The 18963-nt window shown below is 52.7% G+C and overlaps 1 protein-coding gene across 1 annotated transcript; it reads left to right on the top strand.

Annotated features, from left to right (window-relative positions):
- Positions 1-222: 222 nt before the first annotated feature.
- AR (androgen receptor) lies at positions 223-18128 on the top strand (the record flags this gene model as incomplete). The annotated part of the gene is made up of 7 exons (XM_010075170.1): positions 223-374; positions 5599-5715; positions 10728-11015; positions 15673-15817; positions 16366-16496; positions 16991-17148; positions 17903-18128. Coding segments are annotated over 7 exons (1147 nt in total), but the record flags the coding sequence as incomplete, so codon positions are not given.
- Between the last annotated feature and the right edge of the window lie 835 nt (positions 18129-18963).

Here is an 18963-nt window from a genome sequence, read left to right as displayed (position 1 = left end):
GTCAGGAGGGACACCCCAGCAGGCTCTGCTGCCTGGGCAGAGCAAGGCTCGGCTGGGTTGTTGCTTGTCTCCCTTCTGACCAGCGCTTGGCTTGTCCCACCCTTGAAATGTTGGATTTTGCTGTGAGCGCTCCCCAAGCACCCTCCGCTGTGCTCACCGAGGGCCCGTCCCAACCCCCCGTGCTGACCCTCTCCTTTGTTCTCTCTCTGTTTCACGCTGCAGGTTGGAGGCCGGCCGCGAGCATCTCTTGCCCATTGACTATTACTTTCCACCTCAGAAGACTTGCCTGATCTGTGGCGATGAGGCATCGGGGTGCCACTACGGAGCCCTCACCTGTGGGAGCTGCAAAGTCTTCTTCAAACGGGCGGCTGAAGGTAATGCTCCAGGTGTTGGGGGTGATGGACCAATGCAAGCCACCGTTCTTCCTCGGTGCTAACACAATTTATTAGGTGCACCAGCGCACTGTTGGCAATGGCGTTAGGGGCTGTGGTGTCCTTGGAGAGGGAGCACCATGGGTCCTGGCCAGTGACGGGGATGGGCGTCTGCCTCTGGTGCATCTCACCACAACCTTCCCCTCCTGCACCTGGCGTCACCCCTCTGTCGAGCGGAGGTCCTGAGCCAGTGGGTGTTCCCCTGCTGTTGTCAGAGCAGTGCTTCTAGATTAACTCTAGTTCTAATTTTAATCCTGTGCGTTGTCGGAGTCACATTTTCTCTCATTCATCACTTGTGCTGGGAGTGAACTTGACAACTTGTTCAGGGATGAATGGGGGCTGTGCCATAGAGGACAACAGCGTCCTGTTGCCATAATAGGGCAGTCAAATAATATTCATAGATCATAAATTTGGCCTATTTTTCCCAAGTGAGTAATTTACAGATATGTCTCTGCTGCACACCAGTTCTGTGTGAGGCCAGAGGGGTTGGCTCGTGCAGCCAGAGAAAATAAGAGACGCTTGTTCACTCAGCAAGTTATTGTTGATTTACAGTAAGCGGGGTTTTGGCTCTCTCTGTCAGATAAACTGCTGATGAAATATCTCCTGTCGGCCGGTGAGTCCTGGGGCACCGGGGTGGGCTCTGTCCCCGTGGCTGCGGGGGGCTGCGAGATGCTGCTGGGGGGAGCAGGCAGCCGTGGCTGCTTGCACCACTCGGTCATCTGCTGCGGTGCTTTTCCTTCTCCTGATTGTGTTACATCATTAGTTTAAATCACATTTATGCCTCTTTTTATTTTTTAAGCCTGGAGGGGTTGCAGAGGGTTAGGAATGTTTGTTGCGTAGGACCAGGCAGCGGCAGCCCGTTGCCCTTCCCCTGGATGATGCCTGCAGTGAGGAGCAGCCGCGGCGGGGGGACCTGCCCGGGTGTGGGGTTTCGTCTCCTGTTACCCTGAGGAACACGGATAGAGTCTTATTTTGGGGACGAGGCAATAAATCAGACTCCTCTATAAATACTGAGTGCAGAGCAGCGGTAGGTGATGATTTCTGTCCCAACTCCTAGTGATTTTCCAGCCACACGTTCTTCTTGCAGCTGAGGAATAATGCCAAAGGCTGGTGTTTCAGTGTGTTCTCATGTTTTAAAGTCCCTAAATGCATCTCTGAAAACTTTGGGTCACCTTTGGAGACTTTTTACAAGAGCAGATCAGAAAGGTTCCCCAATTTCTCCTGCTTCTGCTCCCCCCGTGCGTGGTGTGAAGCGGCAGCCCCGCAGGGTGGGAGCGGCGGTGGGCTGGGAGCTGGGGAGCAGCACACACGGATCACCGGATCACCGCGGAGGGAGCGGAGAGTAGCCCACATGTGGTTTTTCTTGTGTCATATTCTTTGCCAAATATAATATTGACCTTATTTGGCAGTAACTCAGGGATATTTGAGAAGGTTTTAGAGACTTATACTGGCTTCTAAGACATTGGAAAGGGAAAATATTTTTTTGAAGAAGTTCTGATGTTCATTCCTCTTACATTTTGAAACATGCTGAGGGATTCGTGTGGTTTCCAGTAGAGCAGATCACCCCTGCTTTGATAAAATGGTTGAGAGATTTGGGGTTTTTTTCAAGCTTAAGTCCAACCGGTTCTTCCAGAAACATGCTTGAAGAGTTAACAGAAAAGATGGGAAAAGAAGTGCATTTGCCCCAGCAGAGACGTTGCTTGTTCTGGACACGAGGAGGCAGGGCATCCCTTTGCGCAGTCGGGGTGGGTCAGATGAGTTAACGACACGGGGTTTGGTCCTGGTGGTACCACACTTGTCCCTGAAAAGGAAAAACGCTTCAGACACGACACAATTCCAAATCAGCCAGCAGTCCAGGGGTTCCTGTTGTCCCATGCAGGAAGGGAGTTACTGTTGTGTCCCCTGCATCCATCCCTGAAGAACGGCAGACTGTCCTTGTCCCTCCAGGGCTGCAGGAGACCTGATGGCCGCCTCGGCCGGCTCAGAGCCAGCTCTGTGCCGAGTTCCCGGCAGCACAGGGATGGGATGCCTGGGGCTGTGCTCCCAATGGGGCTGCCTTTAAATAGCAGAGAGCTAAATGAAAAGAATAACATGGGATTTGGCAAGTTTTGGTGAGGGCTAGCAGCCAGAGCGCTGTGCAGCCTGTCTCCGTTCCCCTTCAGTCACTCCCCGTATGGATTACTGGCTGGAGCAGACAGTTTGACTTCAGACATGCTCACGAATTAAAACGTACAGTTTTGGCTTGTTGCCAGAGAGCTGAGAAATTAAATCTTTTTTGCTTGCTTTTAGTTCAGTAAGTTCTCCAGACTGAGCCACCGACCTTTCTCCATCAGTCTTTGTTTTCGGTGGAGGCTGGGGCACAGCTCTTCCCCTGCCGCCTCTGCTCCTGCTGCTCGTTGCAGGTGATGGGCAGGAGGACTCGCTGGTGGCAGGAGCATCTTTCTGCCTGTTGCGAGGTGGGACAGGAGGGACCCCCAGCAAACAGCGTCTGGATCAGCAGGGAAGGAGAGAGGAGTCCTCCTTGGGCACACGCCTGCCCAGATGGTGACTGGATCCGAGGCTGCCGCCATGCCAGCATCCCCGTTGTAACGGCAGCCTGGGTGATGGGCTCTGCGAAGAGCAGGACCAGGGTGTAACACGAGAGCGTGTTTGAAGCGTAGAGCTGTACTTACAGGTTTGCAAAGCAAGAGCTTCTGCTTTGGAGTGATACAAAAAAGCTTCGCTGTTGTTTACAGAAAAGAAAATGAGAAAATAAATTATACCAGTGTTAAACTTGGTAAAACAAAGACCAGTGTATTTCTCTTTAGATAAAGAACAGTTGATTGCAGATGTCTCGACTTGTTCTTAAGTGAAAAGAGTAAATTATCCCGAAATTAAAACCAAGTCTCTGTATATGAGAAGTTACTTAAGGCAGATGGAACCTGTCAGTGTTCCAGCCACCCTTCTGTGTTCTCTGGGCTTTCACAGCCTGTGGCACCTTCCCCTCTGTGTGCCCATGCTGTGCTCAGGTGACACAGCCGTCCTCGTCCCAGCTTGAAGAGAAGGGACAGGGTACACCCGTGCAACAGAGCAGAGAAGCTGCTGTTGCCAGTGTAAGCCCCAGAGATGCTCAGTCCCATGGTGTGTTGGGCTGCGCCGGAGGTGATGAGCATCCTGGCCATCACGGTCGATGGGGCGAGCGCAGGCAGTTCAGGACAGTCGCTTTGCTGGGGCAGTGACACTCTGTGGTCCCCCTCCCGGGTCATGGATTTGTTTCACAAACCATATCCACAGCTGGGGACAGCAGTGATGAGGGTGCCGGGTTTCTCCAGTAGTTAAAAGGGGAATCTCCACATTCCCAGGAATTGGGACAAGATGAGCAAGCAGCTTATTCTTGTATGGAGCAGAAGCAGACTCGTGAAAAGCCGTTGCATGAACATTTGTTTCCCTTTTTGTTAATGGCTAACAGCTTAAAACAAACAGTGCCAGACTCTGCATGTACAGCTAACAGAAAGTCGGTTCCTGCCCCAAAGAGTTTATTTGGTGAACCAGGAAGCAGCCCCTCGCCGTTTCAGCAGAGTCACTGTACCATGGCCATGGGGCGAGTTGCTGACTGCCGCTTAAAGCTTGTGTTCGTTCATCTGAGCCCATGGGATGTGTGCACCTAACGAAGTCGAGCAGAGAGAGGATGGCTTCAGCACTCCTCTCCCATCGCACAAAAACAACTCCAAGTAACCCAGTTTCTGCTGAAGCTGTTTATTGCTCAATGAACTGCTGAAAGGGAGGATGGTGCTTGTGTTCCCTGGGATTTGCGGTAATCGCTGCTCCCCAGGCTTGTCTGAGTGTCCTCAACACTGCTAATGAGCAGGGGAGGGGAGTGCGAAGAGGTGCTGATGGGAGCGGTGTTAAAAGGATTTAGCAGGGCATCACGTGCTGCAGGCGATGCGCTCTTGCCCCATTATGTCTCCAGTCGGAACAGCCGAGGCACTGGGATGGTGTAATGAGCTGCTTTGAATGGGGAAGGTCCCGAGCAGCTCAGGCTGTGGTATTTTGTAGCCCTTTTGTCGCAGCCCCGTGCGCACAGCGTGACACAAAGCTGGTTATAAGGAATTTTCTGCAATGCTGTGATGAGCCGCTGCAGGTGGGATGCTGCAGGTGGGGCCGGGGGTGCCAGCGGAGCTGCAGCCCGTGCTGGGGGAGAGCGGTGGGACCTTCCGAGGTCTCCTCCCGCCCACGGGCGCAGGAGACAAAGCTGCTGGAGCTGGGATAGGGAAGCAAGAGACATGCTGGTGAGGTCTGTGATACTGGGTTGCTAAAAGTTTGCCACTTTTTATGATTACAACATCTTCAGAAGTTGTGGATGTGTGGGGAGGAGGTGGAGTTGTGAAATCAGTGCACCAAAAGGGGTGCACCTCCTATCAAAACTGGTACATCAAGGGGCTGCGTTCAACCTCATCCTTTTAATGGCTCTTTGATGGCTCCGAAGCGTTATTCCTGTAAGAACATACAAAGCAAACAGTTGCAGGATGATGAATAAAAGTTAAGCTGGATGTAGACAGATTGCCCATGCTTTTGCAGAGGTGCACAGCTCTGTTATTTACTGAGGCTGGTTTAGTTTGGAACTCTCTGAAGAACATCAGATAAATCCTGATCCAGTTAACGTGTTTAGACTTGACAACGAAACAAATGATGAGCCGGGAAGGGAAGTTCCTTCTTGGCAGGTCTAGCAAATGAGGCAGTAACAAAAAAGGAGCTGAAACCTGGTGCTCTAGCGGCTGCTCTCTAAACAAGTGGGAAGGTGAGTCTGAGATACTGGCTACTCTGACAATAACTAACTTGTGAATTTTCTGCAAGCCCCCTGAACCTGCTGCTGCGCAGGGGTTCCCTTGCAGGGCATCGCTGGTCCCTGCGTCCTCCTGGCTGGCGGGGGACAGGGTGGCTGTATGACATGTAAAAAATGAGAACCCAACTACCCCTATTTCATGACTTTCAAATTGCTGTTTATTGGCTGCCCCTGCTGTGCTGCACAGCGCAGGGTGGTCACTGATATGGTCTTCCCTTTCCCTTCCCTTTCCCCATCATTTCCCATCACCATGGCGATGCTGGGGAAGCATGAGCCCATGTCTCCATGTAAACCTGCTCTGGTCGGTGCCCACCACTAATCTGTCATCTCCTCTGGTGTTTGCAGGTAAACAGAAATACCTCTGTGCCAGCCGCAACGACTGCACCATCGACAAATTCCGAAGGAAAAACTGCCCGTCCTGCCGCCTGCGGAAGTGCTACGAAGCGGGGATGACGCTCGGAGGTACAGTCCAAATACCGTCCCCAGGTGCTTGCGATGGGCTGGGGCAGCCGGGCTGGTTCTGCAGATAACGCACGGACTTGGCAGAGTAATAGGCAGTAATGGTCTGAATAAGTGAGGCTGATGGAGCGTAATGAGCTTTAGGAAACATTTGCAGGTTTCTAATACCAAAACAGTGAATTTCATTAAAGTTTTGTTTGAGTTTCAGGAAACATTATTTTCCTTAATTTAAAACCTTGTTAGTCTGAAAAAATGTAAACGGACGGGTAAGCTGGGTTCTCGCTCACACCAAAGCCTCTTTGAACAGAGCGCTTCCACTTTATTTTTCCCAGGCAGAAAGGGGCATTTTTCTTTATAAAATTGCAGCCCCAGGATTTTGCTTCACTGAATGGAAGTAGCTCCTTTATCACCGGTAAAGATCCTTGTTCCCGTTTGTCTCTGTTCCAAAACCTGTAGCTCTACCAAAACCTGACAGAGTGCCTGTATCCAAAATCTGAGGTTTTTCTGCTCAAAATCTGGAAGCTACAATGTAGATCACTGGGTGGCTCATTGTTGAGTGCATTTGACGTGAGAGTGAGGCAGAAAATACCCTGAAGAACAGGGCTGATGGATCCGACCCAGGATGAAGCAGCTCCGGCAGTGAAGTGGGGGGCGGTCAGGGGTGGTACAGCGCGGAGGGGTGCGGGGGATCCCTGGCTGGTGGGATGTGACCATATTTTAGTTTAAATAGTTCTGCCATTGCTGGGATGGGCAACGCCTCCTGGAGCTGCTGGAACCTTGTCTTGGGGAACTTGCTGCCAGAACAGTTCTGGTTTATTGCTCATCGAGGAGCAGTGGTTTTCATTGCATTTGTCCCCAGAACAGTGCTTATGGCTCGGGTACCAACAAACCCGTGCAGTGGGCAGGGCACAGCCAGCCGGCCCCTTTTTTCAGCGGCTGGTAAATCTGAGCGAGGGGGACGCGGCTCTGAGGGGTTGTGATGCAGAGCCATGGGAGACAGCGAGGTGCCTTGACACCACCAAGCAGCAGTTTGCTGCTGAAGTTCCCAGGTGCTGTCTCCGTCTTGGTTCCAGTATCTGCTTCCCCAGTTCTGGCAGAGCCTGGCCAGAGCCCTGCCTGCCGCTGGCAGCAGATCCCAATGGCCATCATTCTCACAGCTGCTGGTGGCCGTTGGTAGCCATGGCTTCCCGGGGAAGCAGGGAGACTCCTCCGGGACCCTTCCCTGGTCCTCCCAGGAGGGTCAGGGCTGGGATGTCCCTGCTGCCGCCCTGCCCGAGGGATTGCTGGGCTCTGGAGCTGGGGCTGGGGTGAGGAGCCAAGCCCAGCTCCCTGGTCCGCAGCCAGCAGGAGGTTTCATAACGCCATCCAAAACAAGCACGCTCTTATTTTTAAATGTTTTTTTTCTGGTGAAATTTCCTCAAGTGAGAGAAGACATACATCAGTGTAACCTTCTCCTGCAGGACACGCTGACAAAGTTAATGCTAATACTGATAGCCCCCCCCCTTTCCTTTTTTTTCCTGAAGCTCTCTGGGTCACCCCGACCTGTTCTGCCTGGTCTGTTTTACATTTGTTTTGAATGTCGGTTTAAAGGCGATTGTTAAAAACTTGCACGCTAGGGGTTTGTCCACAGTTATTTCTCCCACAGTGGAGAGGCAGAGCATTTGAAAATGCTCCCAAGCTCCAGACAGTTGGGTTTAACTGCCCATTAATTACCAGTCACTTGTGGGGCATAATGGGGCCCCTGGGACCAGCAGTCCTGCAGCTGGGGGTGGTTGGTGGAGGAGGTGGTGACACATGAGTGCCGGATTTAGGGCTCTCTGCTTTGGCACAGAACAGGCGATACGTCGAAGCACTTCATTATTGATTGAGATCACTCTGACCTGCAAGCTGAAATCCATTAAACAGAGTCTTCTCTCCTGATCAACACTGTAAGGCCGAAGAGAGGGAGGAAAAAGAAAGTGATAATGTGGGTTTTGTGTGCTCGGTTCTGCTGGTGCACTGTCCTCCAGCTCCCACGGCAGCAAGTCCTGCTGCGAGCACAGATGCCCGCGCGGCTGCTCGCATCCTGCCCCATGCGGGGATCCTGCCCCATGCAGGGGCTGCGTGCCTGCAGGCTGTTCCTGCTGTGAAACAGTTAATTTTCTGTTTGGATAGTGTAGACATTCACTAGCAAAGGGCTGTGAACAACCGTCCTAAGAAACAAACCTGTCTGATGTTGTTTCAACATCTATAATTACTTTTGAGATGTCTCACCTGGGTGATTTAAAATCATTCAGCGGTACTGTCTGATTTGATATCGTTGGAGTTTTTTAAATTCATGTGGGCCAGACTGACTCAGATCTCTTAAACATGTCTGTTACACAGTACTGTTATAATTATCAAATAAAATTACCGTGCCAGAAAAGATTGATAGCTTGGCAGGGTCTGGTTTTGACAAGCCGCATGTTGATGTTAATACAAATTTCAGAGAACAGGATAGAAGTCAAGTCTTGTTTGAGCTCCTCTGACATTTTGCCTGCAGCTGAAACCCTGGGGCTGCTAGTGAAAAGCAGTTTTCGTCCAGGTCTCCAGAACCTCCCCGAGTCCCAGCACTCATCAGAGCTCTGTGCTGGATCCTCAAGCCACTCGGGAAGTGCCAGGCAGGCGGGTTCGGTTCCTTAACATGCGTGTCGCTTTGATAACCACCCTGCAGTGTGCTCCAGGGGTTCTTGCAGTGGTGAATATTTTATCATGGTGCCCTAGGATTATGTCCTCTGAGCTTTTCTCCAAACCTGCGCGGTGTTTTCTCTGTTGCCCCGGCCAGATGGGTGACCAGGGCGGTGCGGTGCCAGCAGCTCCTGCAGAGGTTTCCCCGAGCCTCGTCGTGCTCCCGTCCTGCTCCCTGTGCCTGGTTCATCCCTCCTTAGTCTGGAGAAGTACCGTGCAGAGTTCTGCCTAGCTTAGCTCACCCCAGAATAAAAGTATAACAGCTGTCTTTAATTTCTGGTTTTTGTTTTTTGTTCCCGGTAGCTCCTCAGTAGGAGCTTCCACCAAAAAGGGGTTTTGCCCAGGTGACTGGATATAAGCTGCTCGTTACCTCTGAAGCTTTTCTCCATCTGGGAACATCAGTGTGTTGGTGATCTGTGGAGCAACTGCTCCTGGAAAGGGCGGCTGCAGGGCTGCTCTGGTTGGGGCGGTTACCATCCACCTTTACTGCTCGGCTGGTTTGCGGCTGCAGTCTCACAGCCGGCATGGATGCTCACTTGCTCTCTTCCTACTTCACTCAGTATCTTTTAGTACTCATAATTCGATTTTAAGAAAAAGATTTTAACATTAACCCAAGCCATGTGTGTGTATTATACGGTGTGGGTTTGGCTCCGTGTACGCACAGGACCTGATGGGTGCTGAGTGTTCATCTTTGGAAGATACAGTTCAGGTTTTATTTCTTCTTTTAAGCCTGGGAGCTTTCTTCCCCAGCAGCACTCCCAGCTCTAAAGGTCTGGTGCCAGCCACGACCATGAGACATGGTTCCTGCCTCCTTCCCGAGTCACCGCTCGGTGTTTGGGATCGCGGCTCCCACCCGCGCTCCTCTCCTTCCGTGCCGCTTGTCAAGAGCAAGCCCCAGCGCAGCTCCCCGGGAGAGCGGGGCCCTGCCTGTCCCGGGCTCAGCTCCGGGGTGGGAGAGGAGCGTGTCGGTGCTCTGCCGGATCCCAGTGCTGCCCGTGCTGCCTGCGGGGTGGGCTCGGGGCTCCGGCTACGCCCCAGCAGCGATGGCCGAGGGACGGCATGCGGCACTGCAGCTCTGCTCTGCTGCCGCTCACTCTTATTTTTATTACTCTCTTCTCCTTTTTTACAGAGCAGTCTGTCTTAATTGCTCCTACAGCAGATCGGCCAAAGTCCATTACTTGGAGATCAGCGTTTTGAATTGATTTACAAAGCTGCACTTTAACTTGACATTTTTATGTTTTGCTGCTTATTTTTCTAATTACAGCTGAAAGGAAATTTGAGATAAGTATCATGTAATGAAGGAGCCAAAACCTCAAGGACAATTGGTTTGCTGTTGTATTCTCTGCTTGAATTAAGCGATTGGCTTTTTTTCTTTAATTAATCAGGGTTTTTGGAGTCGGTGAGGGGTGAGAGCTGTTCCTGCCTGCAGCAGCCTGCCCGCCTGTGCTGCGCTGAGCGCTGTCATGCAGATCCCAGATTAGGGGAACCCTGACTCTCCAGGAATCCTGCACTCCCGCATCTGAAGCTCCTGTGTGTCTTGCTAGCAGACTGGCATCTGCAATGAGGGGCCAGGTGCACAGGAGAGACCCTTCTTTTGGTGATACGGGCACAGCCGCCGGCTGCTGCAGCCCCAGCCCCACTCTGCCAGCGTTCCCCTGGAAGCTGGCCGGCAGACTGAGGCTTCTCCTCATCGGTGGGCTCACTGGGAAACAGCCCTGGAACCACCTGCTGGCTTTGAAAGTGGATTTTCCGTAATGTGTTTGTAGAGCAGTGCCCCAGCTGGGACAGCTTTTCTCCTGGCTGCATCCCGCTTCTGCTCTGGCCTGGGATGGAGCAATCCCACCTGAGCATCCGAGTGCAATGGCTTTTTTTCCCTGGAATGTGTCTGTTTACTGAGTTTATTTGCTTGCATTGCTTTCCCTTTTAATTGCATGTGAGTAGCTGTTTGGATGGGGTCACCTCTTCTCTCTTTTCCTTGGTTCTGCCTGTCCATTTCTAAGTTGGAGTTAATGTGAGACCAGTCACAGCCAAGACTGAAATGATGCTTGTTCTTCTCCCTACAAGATTAACGAGCAAATGGATTTCCTTGCACAGTGTGTGCTCCTTTGTGCATACGTGAGGTCTGGGATGCCGGGCACTCTTTGGGTGGTGTGTGCTGGAGGTGTAGCTGCTGCTGGTCGTCAGTTTTCCTGTCCTCGTAAATATAAGTGATGGAGCTGAAGGCCAAGAAACCTGAAGTTTTTTTTTTTGTTTTTTTTTTTGTTTTTTTTAATTTTTAAGTCTCACACGAAATTGTGTCCTTTCCACAGCCCGCAAGCTGAAGAAGCTGGGTAACCTGAAGACACAAGACGAGCTAGAGGCAGGCAGCTCCTCGAGTCCCACTGAGGAGCAAGCACCCAAGATGGTGATGACGCGCATTGATGGGTACGAGTGCCAGCCCATCTTCCTCAACGTCCTGGAGGCCATCGAGCCTGGTGTGGTGTGTGCTGGCCACGACAACAGCCAGCCCGACTCCTTCTCCAACCTGCTGACCAGCCTGAACGAGCTGGGGGAGCGGCAGCTGGTCTACGTGGTCAAATGGGCGAAGGCCTTGCCAGGTGAGGAAGGAACCTGACACATCCCATCCCCTCCTGGCACCTTCCTGGAGCCCCCCTTGCTTCGCAGGAGGGGGTCTGAAGCCTGGGTCCCCCCATCCCGCAGGTGTTCGGGGGAGCATCTTCCCCGAGCACCCAGCTGCACGATCTCTCCTTAAAGCAGCACCAGGTCTGTCTCCTTGGGGTGGCTGGTTCAAAGGACGGAGAAACTTGTGCTTTGGGGTCTGTCCCCCAGGCTGCAGCCTTGTCTCGGGGCTTCCCCACCCAGGAGGGGCTGGCGCTGGTTGGGGGTTCAGGGTCTTGCTCTCCTCTTGCTCTCCCCATGGGGGTCTTGCTCCTCTTCCAGGGCCAGTTTTGTATTTCACAAGCTAATTAATTGTAGAATAGCGGAAGAGAGATACAAAATCCCAAAGGGCTTCTTCCTGGCAGGCAGGTTGCTCGTGCGTGACAGGCGGCTGGGATGTATTCATGGTGCATTCAGAGTTTGTGACATGGGAGTGCATTAGAGCCGGAAGGTTTCCAAATGGTGATAGCTCTCAGGTGCGGGAAATGTAAACATGCCAGTGATGGATGTGTTCCACTGAATGCGCTCCTTGGTTCTGCAGTTACCCATCTGTAACCTGCTGCCTGTTGCTGGTGGATGAGTGACATTGCAGGGGACTGAGATCACTCCGGGTGCAGCGGGACCCAGCTCAGCATCCCTGCGCCCAGGGTATGGGGATGACACCAAGCTGCCTTCCCTGGGGAATGCCACAGGGAAGAGGGATCCTGCTCTTTGTGTGCAGGGTGATGTGACCAAAGGAGGAAACCGAGGCAGAGTAAGTTTGCCACGATATTCCAAAACTGGGTGATGAGCTGCAGTCAGATGTTGGACATTCCCAGTTTAGCAGTGCCCTGGAAGGAGCTGGTCCGGTGGCCCCGGAGGGGTGTTGGTCTGAATACACTCTAACACAGAGTAGCCCATTCTATTTCTTGTATTCTTGAGTCAGAAAAGGTTCACTCAGCTTGTGGCACCAGGGTCAAATCATGCTTTCTTTTATGGTTTATCTACATCAGACATCAGGATTCCTTCACCAAACCTGACTGGCAGTGCTGGGGCTGGGTTGTAAAACCACAGTAGCGTTAATGGAAGGGGAGAGTGCTTTGAAAAATGTTTTTCATCGTAACCACCCCCTTATCAAAGGCTCTCACTCTCCTGTACTGCTCCCGGTCCCTGACCCTGCAGTGTGTGGCGGCGCGACAATGCCGGCTGGGACACTGCTGCCTCCCTCTGCCAGCGCCGGCATCCGGGAAAAATTAATTCTGATCTTATGTGTGAGCAGCCACTGCTCCCTGGGTGGTTACAGCATAACTGTAGCCCCCTCCACAGGGCAGGGGACCCTGAAAGAGCCCAGCTTTCCAGCGTGGGCGCTCGGGGGGTGCTGCCTGGCTGCTCCCCCATCCCTGCCTGGCTGTCGGCATCGCTGTGCACGGAGTGAGAGGCAAAGCCTGATTGTTTTCCCAGCTTTCTCCAGCAGTCCCCTGCCATGTGCCAATGCTGGAGTTCAACAGTAACAACCACAAATTTGCCACGTGGTCATTCTCCTGGTGTTTTCCAGGGAAGGAATAAACAACCACAGTGCTGTGGCTGTTCTGAGCCCCAGGCTGTGGTTGCGCAGCACCTTTGCTTTGCCCGGATCCCACTCCGAGGTGGATCCCACCCACTGCCAGGCTCTGCCGGCGCTGAGCTCCTGCTCCCTGGAGCGGGCAGCCATGCCCCAGTGCTCCCCTGCCCTGCCCTGTGCACGCTCTGGCCGCTGTGCTTTTTGGGTAGAGTTGCATAGCCAGAGGTAGTTTGCTATCTGTAGTTTATTGCAGTGCTATTCTGGTTAGTAAAGCCGGAGTGTTTTCGGTTCCAGCCTGCAGGCGGGCTGGGCAGCCCAGTGCTCGGCGGGCGCGTGCAGGGGAGAAGTCATGGAAACGGAAGCCGAGCAATTTAAAACAGCGGGACGCAATTGTTTTTCTCAAAACAGACAGATCTTTGCTCGGTCTGTTGGGAGACCAGAGGCTGTTTAACGATCGCCGTTGCTGGCGAGGTGCGACGGGAGCAGACCCGGGGGCTCGGCCGCCGCCGCAGCGCATCTCGCGGGTGTTCTGGGGCTGAGCAGCCAAACCCAGCTCCGTCCCACCTGTGAGGCGGCCGGGGCGGCTGGGAGAGCTGCACAGGAAATGTTTTCCCCTCCGGCCATTCCCCATTAGCAAAGCACGTTGGGCAGCAGCGTTGGTGTAGCTGGGCACAAGCAGCCCTGCCGGTCAGCTAAGGTACAGATTGATGTGAAGGGGCAAAAGGTTTGCTTCCCAGGGACTGCTGCTGGTGAGAGCAGGGGGAACTTGCCCCTGTAATAGAGGAAACCTCAGCCTGATAGCACTGGCAGGAGATTAATATTGGTTAGTAGGTGATTATTAACCTCACATCCTGCATTGAGCATCACCTGCGTACCAGGAGTGATTAATATGCAGCGAGGTGTTCCTGCCCATCTTCCAGCGAGGTTTCATAGCCTAGAAAGAAACAAGACAGCATCAGGTGGGAGCATTTCTGAATCCTGTGTGCCTGCAGGAGCAATATCACCTCAGTGGAGAAGATTTTATGTATGGCCTTTTGGATGCTGTGTGATTGAAATTCTGCATGGGAGAAGGTAGAATCAAACTGTGGCTTCCCTGGACGGGAAACATTAAATAATCACAGCTTGCCAGGAAAGCTGCTGAAACACAAAACGAAAAAATCTGATTAAATCCATAAAATCCCTCCACTTCCAGGTAAGTGGCAGGAGTATGTATTTTCCCTTTTCCATGGATATCAGTTCAGCGGGGGTGTTACAGTGAATTTAGATCGGCGCTCAGACACATTCGGTTAAAGATCATTTTAACTGGCAGCAAGTGAAAAGTCTCCTGTTCCCTCCTGACCCTGTTAGGAGATGAGGCTCCCAGAGATAACCAGGCTGGGGGTGCACGGGGCAGGACGGACACAGGCGGCGTGCACGGGGCAGGACGGACACCACTGGGGTGCACGGGGCAGGACAGACACAGGTGGGGTGCACGGGGCAGGACAGACACAGGCAGGGTGCACGGGGCAGGACGGACACCGGTGGGCTGCGGCTCTGCTGCCGGTCGGGCAGAGGGACGCCCATCATCACGTTAGAGCAGCTCGGTGCCCATGTCGTCAGCTGAAATCCTCCCTGGTGGCGTGGGAGATGGACTGTTCACAACGCCTGTGTACCTGCCGTTAGGGCTTTGTGAGCATTCGGGCCATTGCCCACTTGCTTTTCTGTTCCAAATGTGCTGCCTGGCATGCATCCAACACACCCTTTAAGGATACAATGAAGTGTGCATCTTTTTCCCTTCTCTGGACAATAACATTTCCCGGATACAAAAGGAGAGTTTGTATTGGAAATGTTACTGGATGGAAATGTGGGAGGTGTTGGGTTGCTGATCTCTTAGGAAGATACCGCTCTGGCCCAGCAGTGCAGCAAGAGAGAATGTAAAGGATTTCTTTCCAAACTGCACTGGTTTAAGACTATTCACAAGCAAAAGGTTATGCATTGATCTTTTCAAGTCACCAGTGAATTGAATTTTACTTTTACTCTGATTGCTTTCTGTACACGGTATCTTCATTTCGGTCTCTTCAAAATATGCCCATACAAAATATTTAACAATCGACGGTGGCATTGGGGTTGTATTTATTTTCTTTTACAGTGATTTTGGCCAGACATCATCTAAGATGCCTGGAGTGGGGAGGTTTCCAGGACATGACAGGTGTCTGGTTTCTGAAAATCAGTTTTGTTTCAAGGCGTTTCCGCTCAGGAACTGGAAACAGTGACTCCTTTTAGAACAGTTGGCCACTATGTTTCTAGAATTTGCTTACATGGATGAGCAGAAAGCAAACTGTAAGTCCTGCAGCAACACAACTGCTGTGTTCAAATACTTTTCCTTAAACACTGATAAAGCTTGCGCAAATATTTTTTTTTTTCAGTGAACTTAATGACAAGGTAATGAACAAGCGCACCAAAATCCTTCTCACAGCAAAGATTAGGAGCAACAACCGCTTTCCCCAGATGCGCTGAGAAGCAGACACCGGTGGTTAAGCAATAAAACACGACTCGCGCGCGTGTGCAGTGACAGCTTCCCAAGCAAGAGGCAGTGCTTGGCTCAGTGCGTTATAATCATACACTGGAGGTGTTAGAAATGCTTTAATATTTGATTATGTACGATTTTCTTGAAGCCAGATTACATTTGACTACTTACAAGTACCTGGAAAAAAGTGCAGCCTTGGCAGTGATGTTTGTGCACTTGTGAACACACCGGGGGATTTAACCGCAAGCCGCCATCTGGGAATGCTCATTAGAATTTAATTGATTTTTTTGTTTAGTTTGCGATTCGGCAGAGGTTTTCATATTCATTTTCATAGCCCTTACATAAACGCGTTGTGTCTTTGACAGCAGAGCTGAATCAGCCGGCTGGGCTGTGGGACCCCCCCTTGGGCTGTGGGACCCCCTTGGGCTGTGGGACCCCCCTTGTCGTAGCAGGAGTGCTGCGGGAGAGCTGGGGTCTGCACCAAAACAGTCTGGGTGGCTGCAGGAACCCGGTGTTAATTGGTAATGTCCTTCTCTCGGTTTTTTAACAGGGTTTCGCAACCTGCACGTGGATGACCAGATGTCCATAATCCAGTACTCCTGGATGGCCCTCATGGTTTTCGCTATGGGTTGGAGATCTTTCACCAACGTCAATTCCAGGATGCTGTACTTCGCTCCGGATCTGGTCTTCAATGAGTAAGTGCGAAATAGCAACAATCAAATATTGTGCTTTGTCTGGGTCAGACGAGGTGACAAATGAGAAGAAGACAAGGAATTTGCATTCCCGTACAAAGTGAATGGCTGGAGCAGTCGTGCTTGCGGAGCTGCCCAGCAAAGCCCAGGAGGGCCCTGCCTTCCCCTCGCACAGCTCTGCTGGTCTCCGGGAGCAACAGGGAGAGTTGCAATGTCTTCTGGTCCTTCTGCCCTGTCCCTCAGCCTTGTCTTGGGCTTGATGTCCATCAGGGCAGCGGCAAGTGCTGGTGCTGGGTGCGAGGGGCCGGTCCATACAGACCTGCCCTTTTCCCGGGGGATTTGAGTTCTTGTTTCCAGTGTGGTTGGTCCTCTGGAGCAGGCAGAAACAGAAACAAACGTGTGTTGTGAGTCCCTGATGACAGAGTCGGGGTCCTGGGCAGCGGAGACATGCCAGGCGAGGCTGGGGCGCTGGGTCAGGCAGTGTGTGTGTCCCCCCATCACCCCATCGGCGCTTTGATCTCCAGCCCCGCGTTCCCGTCTCACCCTCTCAGATACCGCATGCACAAATCCAGGATGTACAGCCAATGCGTCAGGATGCGGCACCTCTCCCAGGAGTTCGGGTGGCTCCAGATCACACCCCAGGAGTTCCTCTGTATGAAGGCTCTGCTCTTCTTCAGCATCAGTAAGTACTTGCATCCTGTCCTGAGCTGACCCCCACTTGCGATACGGCGTATCTGGTGCTTTCCCTGTGCATGTGCTCATTCTTCCCATGGGATGCCTTTGCACGTTCTCCTCTCTGCTTCAGCCTGAGCTGCTCAGAGACGACGAGCTGCCAAGCGTGAGGGTGCCAGTGTCCACCCTGTGCAGCTCCCGCGGGACGCTGCTCCTCAGCCTGGCTGCTACTGTCTCAGGGAGCTCCGAGCGTCAGCTGCTGCACAGGAGGAGAGCTCTGCGGTTCGTTACGCTGCCTCTCTTCTATAACGAGGGCTGAGCAAGGGTCCTGGGGGGAGCAGCAGTCCGACGAGCCAGTCAGAGCGGGGGCTGTGGTGGCAGCAGGGCTGGCAGCAGATCTGTCCTGTTGGGGCTGCACTGACCCCTTCTGTCCCTGCCTCCTGCTCTTCTCTTCTCACCGCTCTTTGGGCAGCTCTTACTGATTCCTTCCCATGTTCCTTCCAGTCCCAGTGGATGGCCTGAAGAACCAGAAGCTCTTTGATGAACTTCGGATGAATTACATTAAGGAACTCGACCGTATCATCGCTTGCAAGAGAAAGAACCCTGCGTCCTGCTCGCGGCGGTTTTACCAGCTCACCAAGGTCCTTGACTCCGTGCATCCGGTAAGAGAGGGCAGGGAAGTGTCTGTCTATACACATCAGAAGTTATATACAAAAGAAACTTTTTACAGTGACAGTGATCATTCTCTGAACAACCTCCCCAGGGTGGTGGCAGTCCCCATGGTGGGAGGTGTTTGTGGTGCCATTGCACAGGGCACGAGCTGGTCTCCTCCAGGCCCATTTCCCAGGGAAGGCTGGACCTGGGTGACCTTTCGAGGTCCCCTCCAGCCTGGGCTGTTCGATAAGTCCATGTCTCTTTGTGGTTTAGTTTTTAACTCGTGGCACGTGTTTGCAGGGACAGTATTGCACTGTGCTCCCAGTTAAAGTGACAGAGAACAGACAGACACTACTGGGGGGGTGGAAGTTACTGTGTGTGTCACCCCCTGCAATTGCCACCCTTGTGCCCAGGGCTATGGGTTTCCTTGTTTAGCAGTGAAAATCTTTGTAGATGATACTTTTCCATCGTCAGCCTGGCAGAACAGCTCAAAAGCTCAGTGCCCGCAATGAATCTTCTCTGATTCCAGCAGTGAAAATTAATTCTCTGTGACTGAAAGGGGTACTGGGGAGCCGTGAGCCAGCCCTCTCCTCGTTCCTGGGGCTCAGCTCCGTGCCCATACAGTTATCTGTCTGCAAGCAGAAAGTCATTCCCACTGCAGCGAGGTCCAGCCCCGACCTGCTGCCCCTGCGAACATCTGCTCGCTGTCAAGGAACCGCTGCCTGGGCATTTCTTGCTGAACAACCTTTCTTCATTTCCCAGATCGCCAAGGATCTGCATCAGTTTACATTTGACCTGTTAATTAAGGCGCATATGGTGAGCGTGGACTACCCCGAAATGATGGCCGAGATCATCTCTGTGCAGGTGCCCAAGATCCTGTCTGGCAAAGTCAAGCCCATCTACTTCCACGCGCAGTGACCGTCCGGAGGGACCCCCCGTCCTGCCGCCCCGTTCCAGCCATCTCCCGCCTGTTGTTCTGCACTCCTGTGCTGCAGTGCCTTGGGGAATCCCCTCCGCAGGGGCAGTGCCCAGACCGCGGATGGTGACACAGGACTTCCCGCTGGGACTCCCGAGATCTCTGTTTTCCTGAGGTACCTCTGAACTGAGCTCCCTGCCCCAGCTCCTGCTGGGATGTGGCCGCTCTCTTTTTTTTTGTGGCATGGCGGCAGTGACACCGTGTCTGCGCTCTCTCGTCTGTGAGCTTTCCATGGTGTTTTCCATGGGGACTTTTACTGGCCCAGGGCCATGGGAGATTGGGAGAAATGCCAGCAGTTGTTGGGTTTGTTGTTTTTTTTTTTTCTAAAAAAAACACAGAACAAGACAAGGAGCAGTTGAACCTATAAACCTAGGTTGAACCCTATGAAGTGGGTGACTTTACTGGCCACCTTCGGGACTTTTTCTTTGCATTATGGTGCTGGGAAGCAGATGAGTTAAAATATTGCAGCAGAGAAACAGCGAAGAGTTGGGGCATGAGATGAATTTGTGGCCTGATGAATTTGCAGCACCTGCTGCCCCGGTGGGGTCTGCTCCGGACAGCGTGCCGCTGCTGTCGGCCCCGCAGCCCTGCTGGCACAGCCACATGGTTGAGCATCCATGTTAGCTGGTGGAGCATTACGGGGCGGTCAGCAAAAGGGCTGGAGGGGACGGTGACCTTTGGAACCCCCCGAAATGGTGGGTGGCTGCTGTTTATCACCAAGGATGTGTTCCCTGCAGCCGGTCACGCTGGATCTCATCTGCCCCGCAGACACCCGGGCGCTTGGCAGCCACATTCCTGTCCTCAGCAGCTGCTGCTCCTCCGACACAGCCGTACCCACCTCCGCAAG

This window comes from Pterocles gutturalis, unplaced genomic scaffold, assembly GCF_000699245.1.
Source record: "Pterocles gutturalis isolate BGI_N339 unplaced genomic scaffold, ASM69924v1 scaffold11527, whole genome shotgun sequence".
NCBI classification, from domain to species: domain Eukaryota; kingdom Metazoa; phylum Chordata; class Aves; order Pterocliformes; family Pteroclidae; genus Pterocles; species Pterocles gutturalis.
This window is presented reverse-complemented; position numbering and strand designations above follow the sequence as displayed.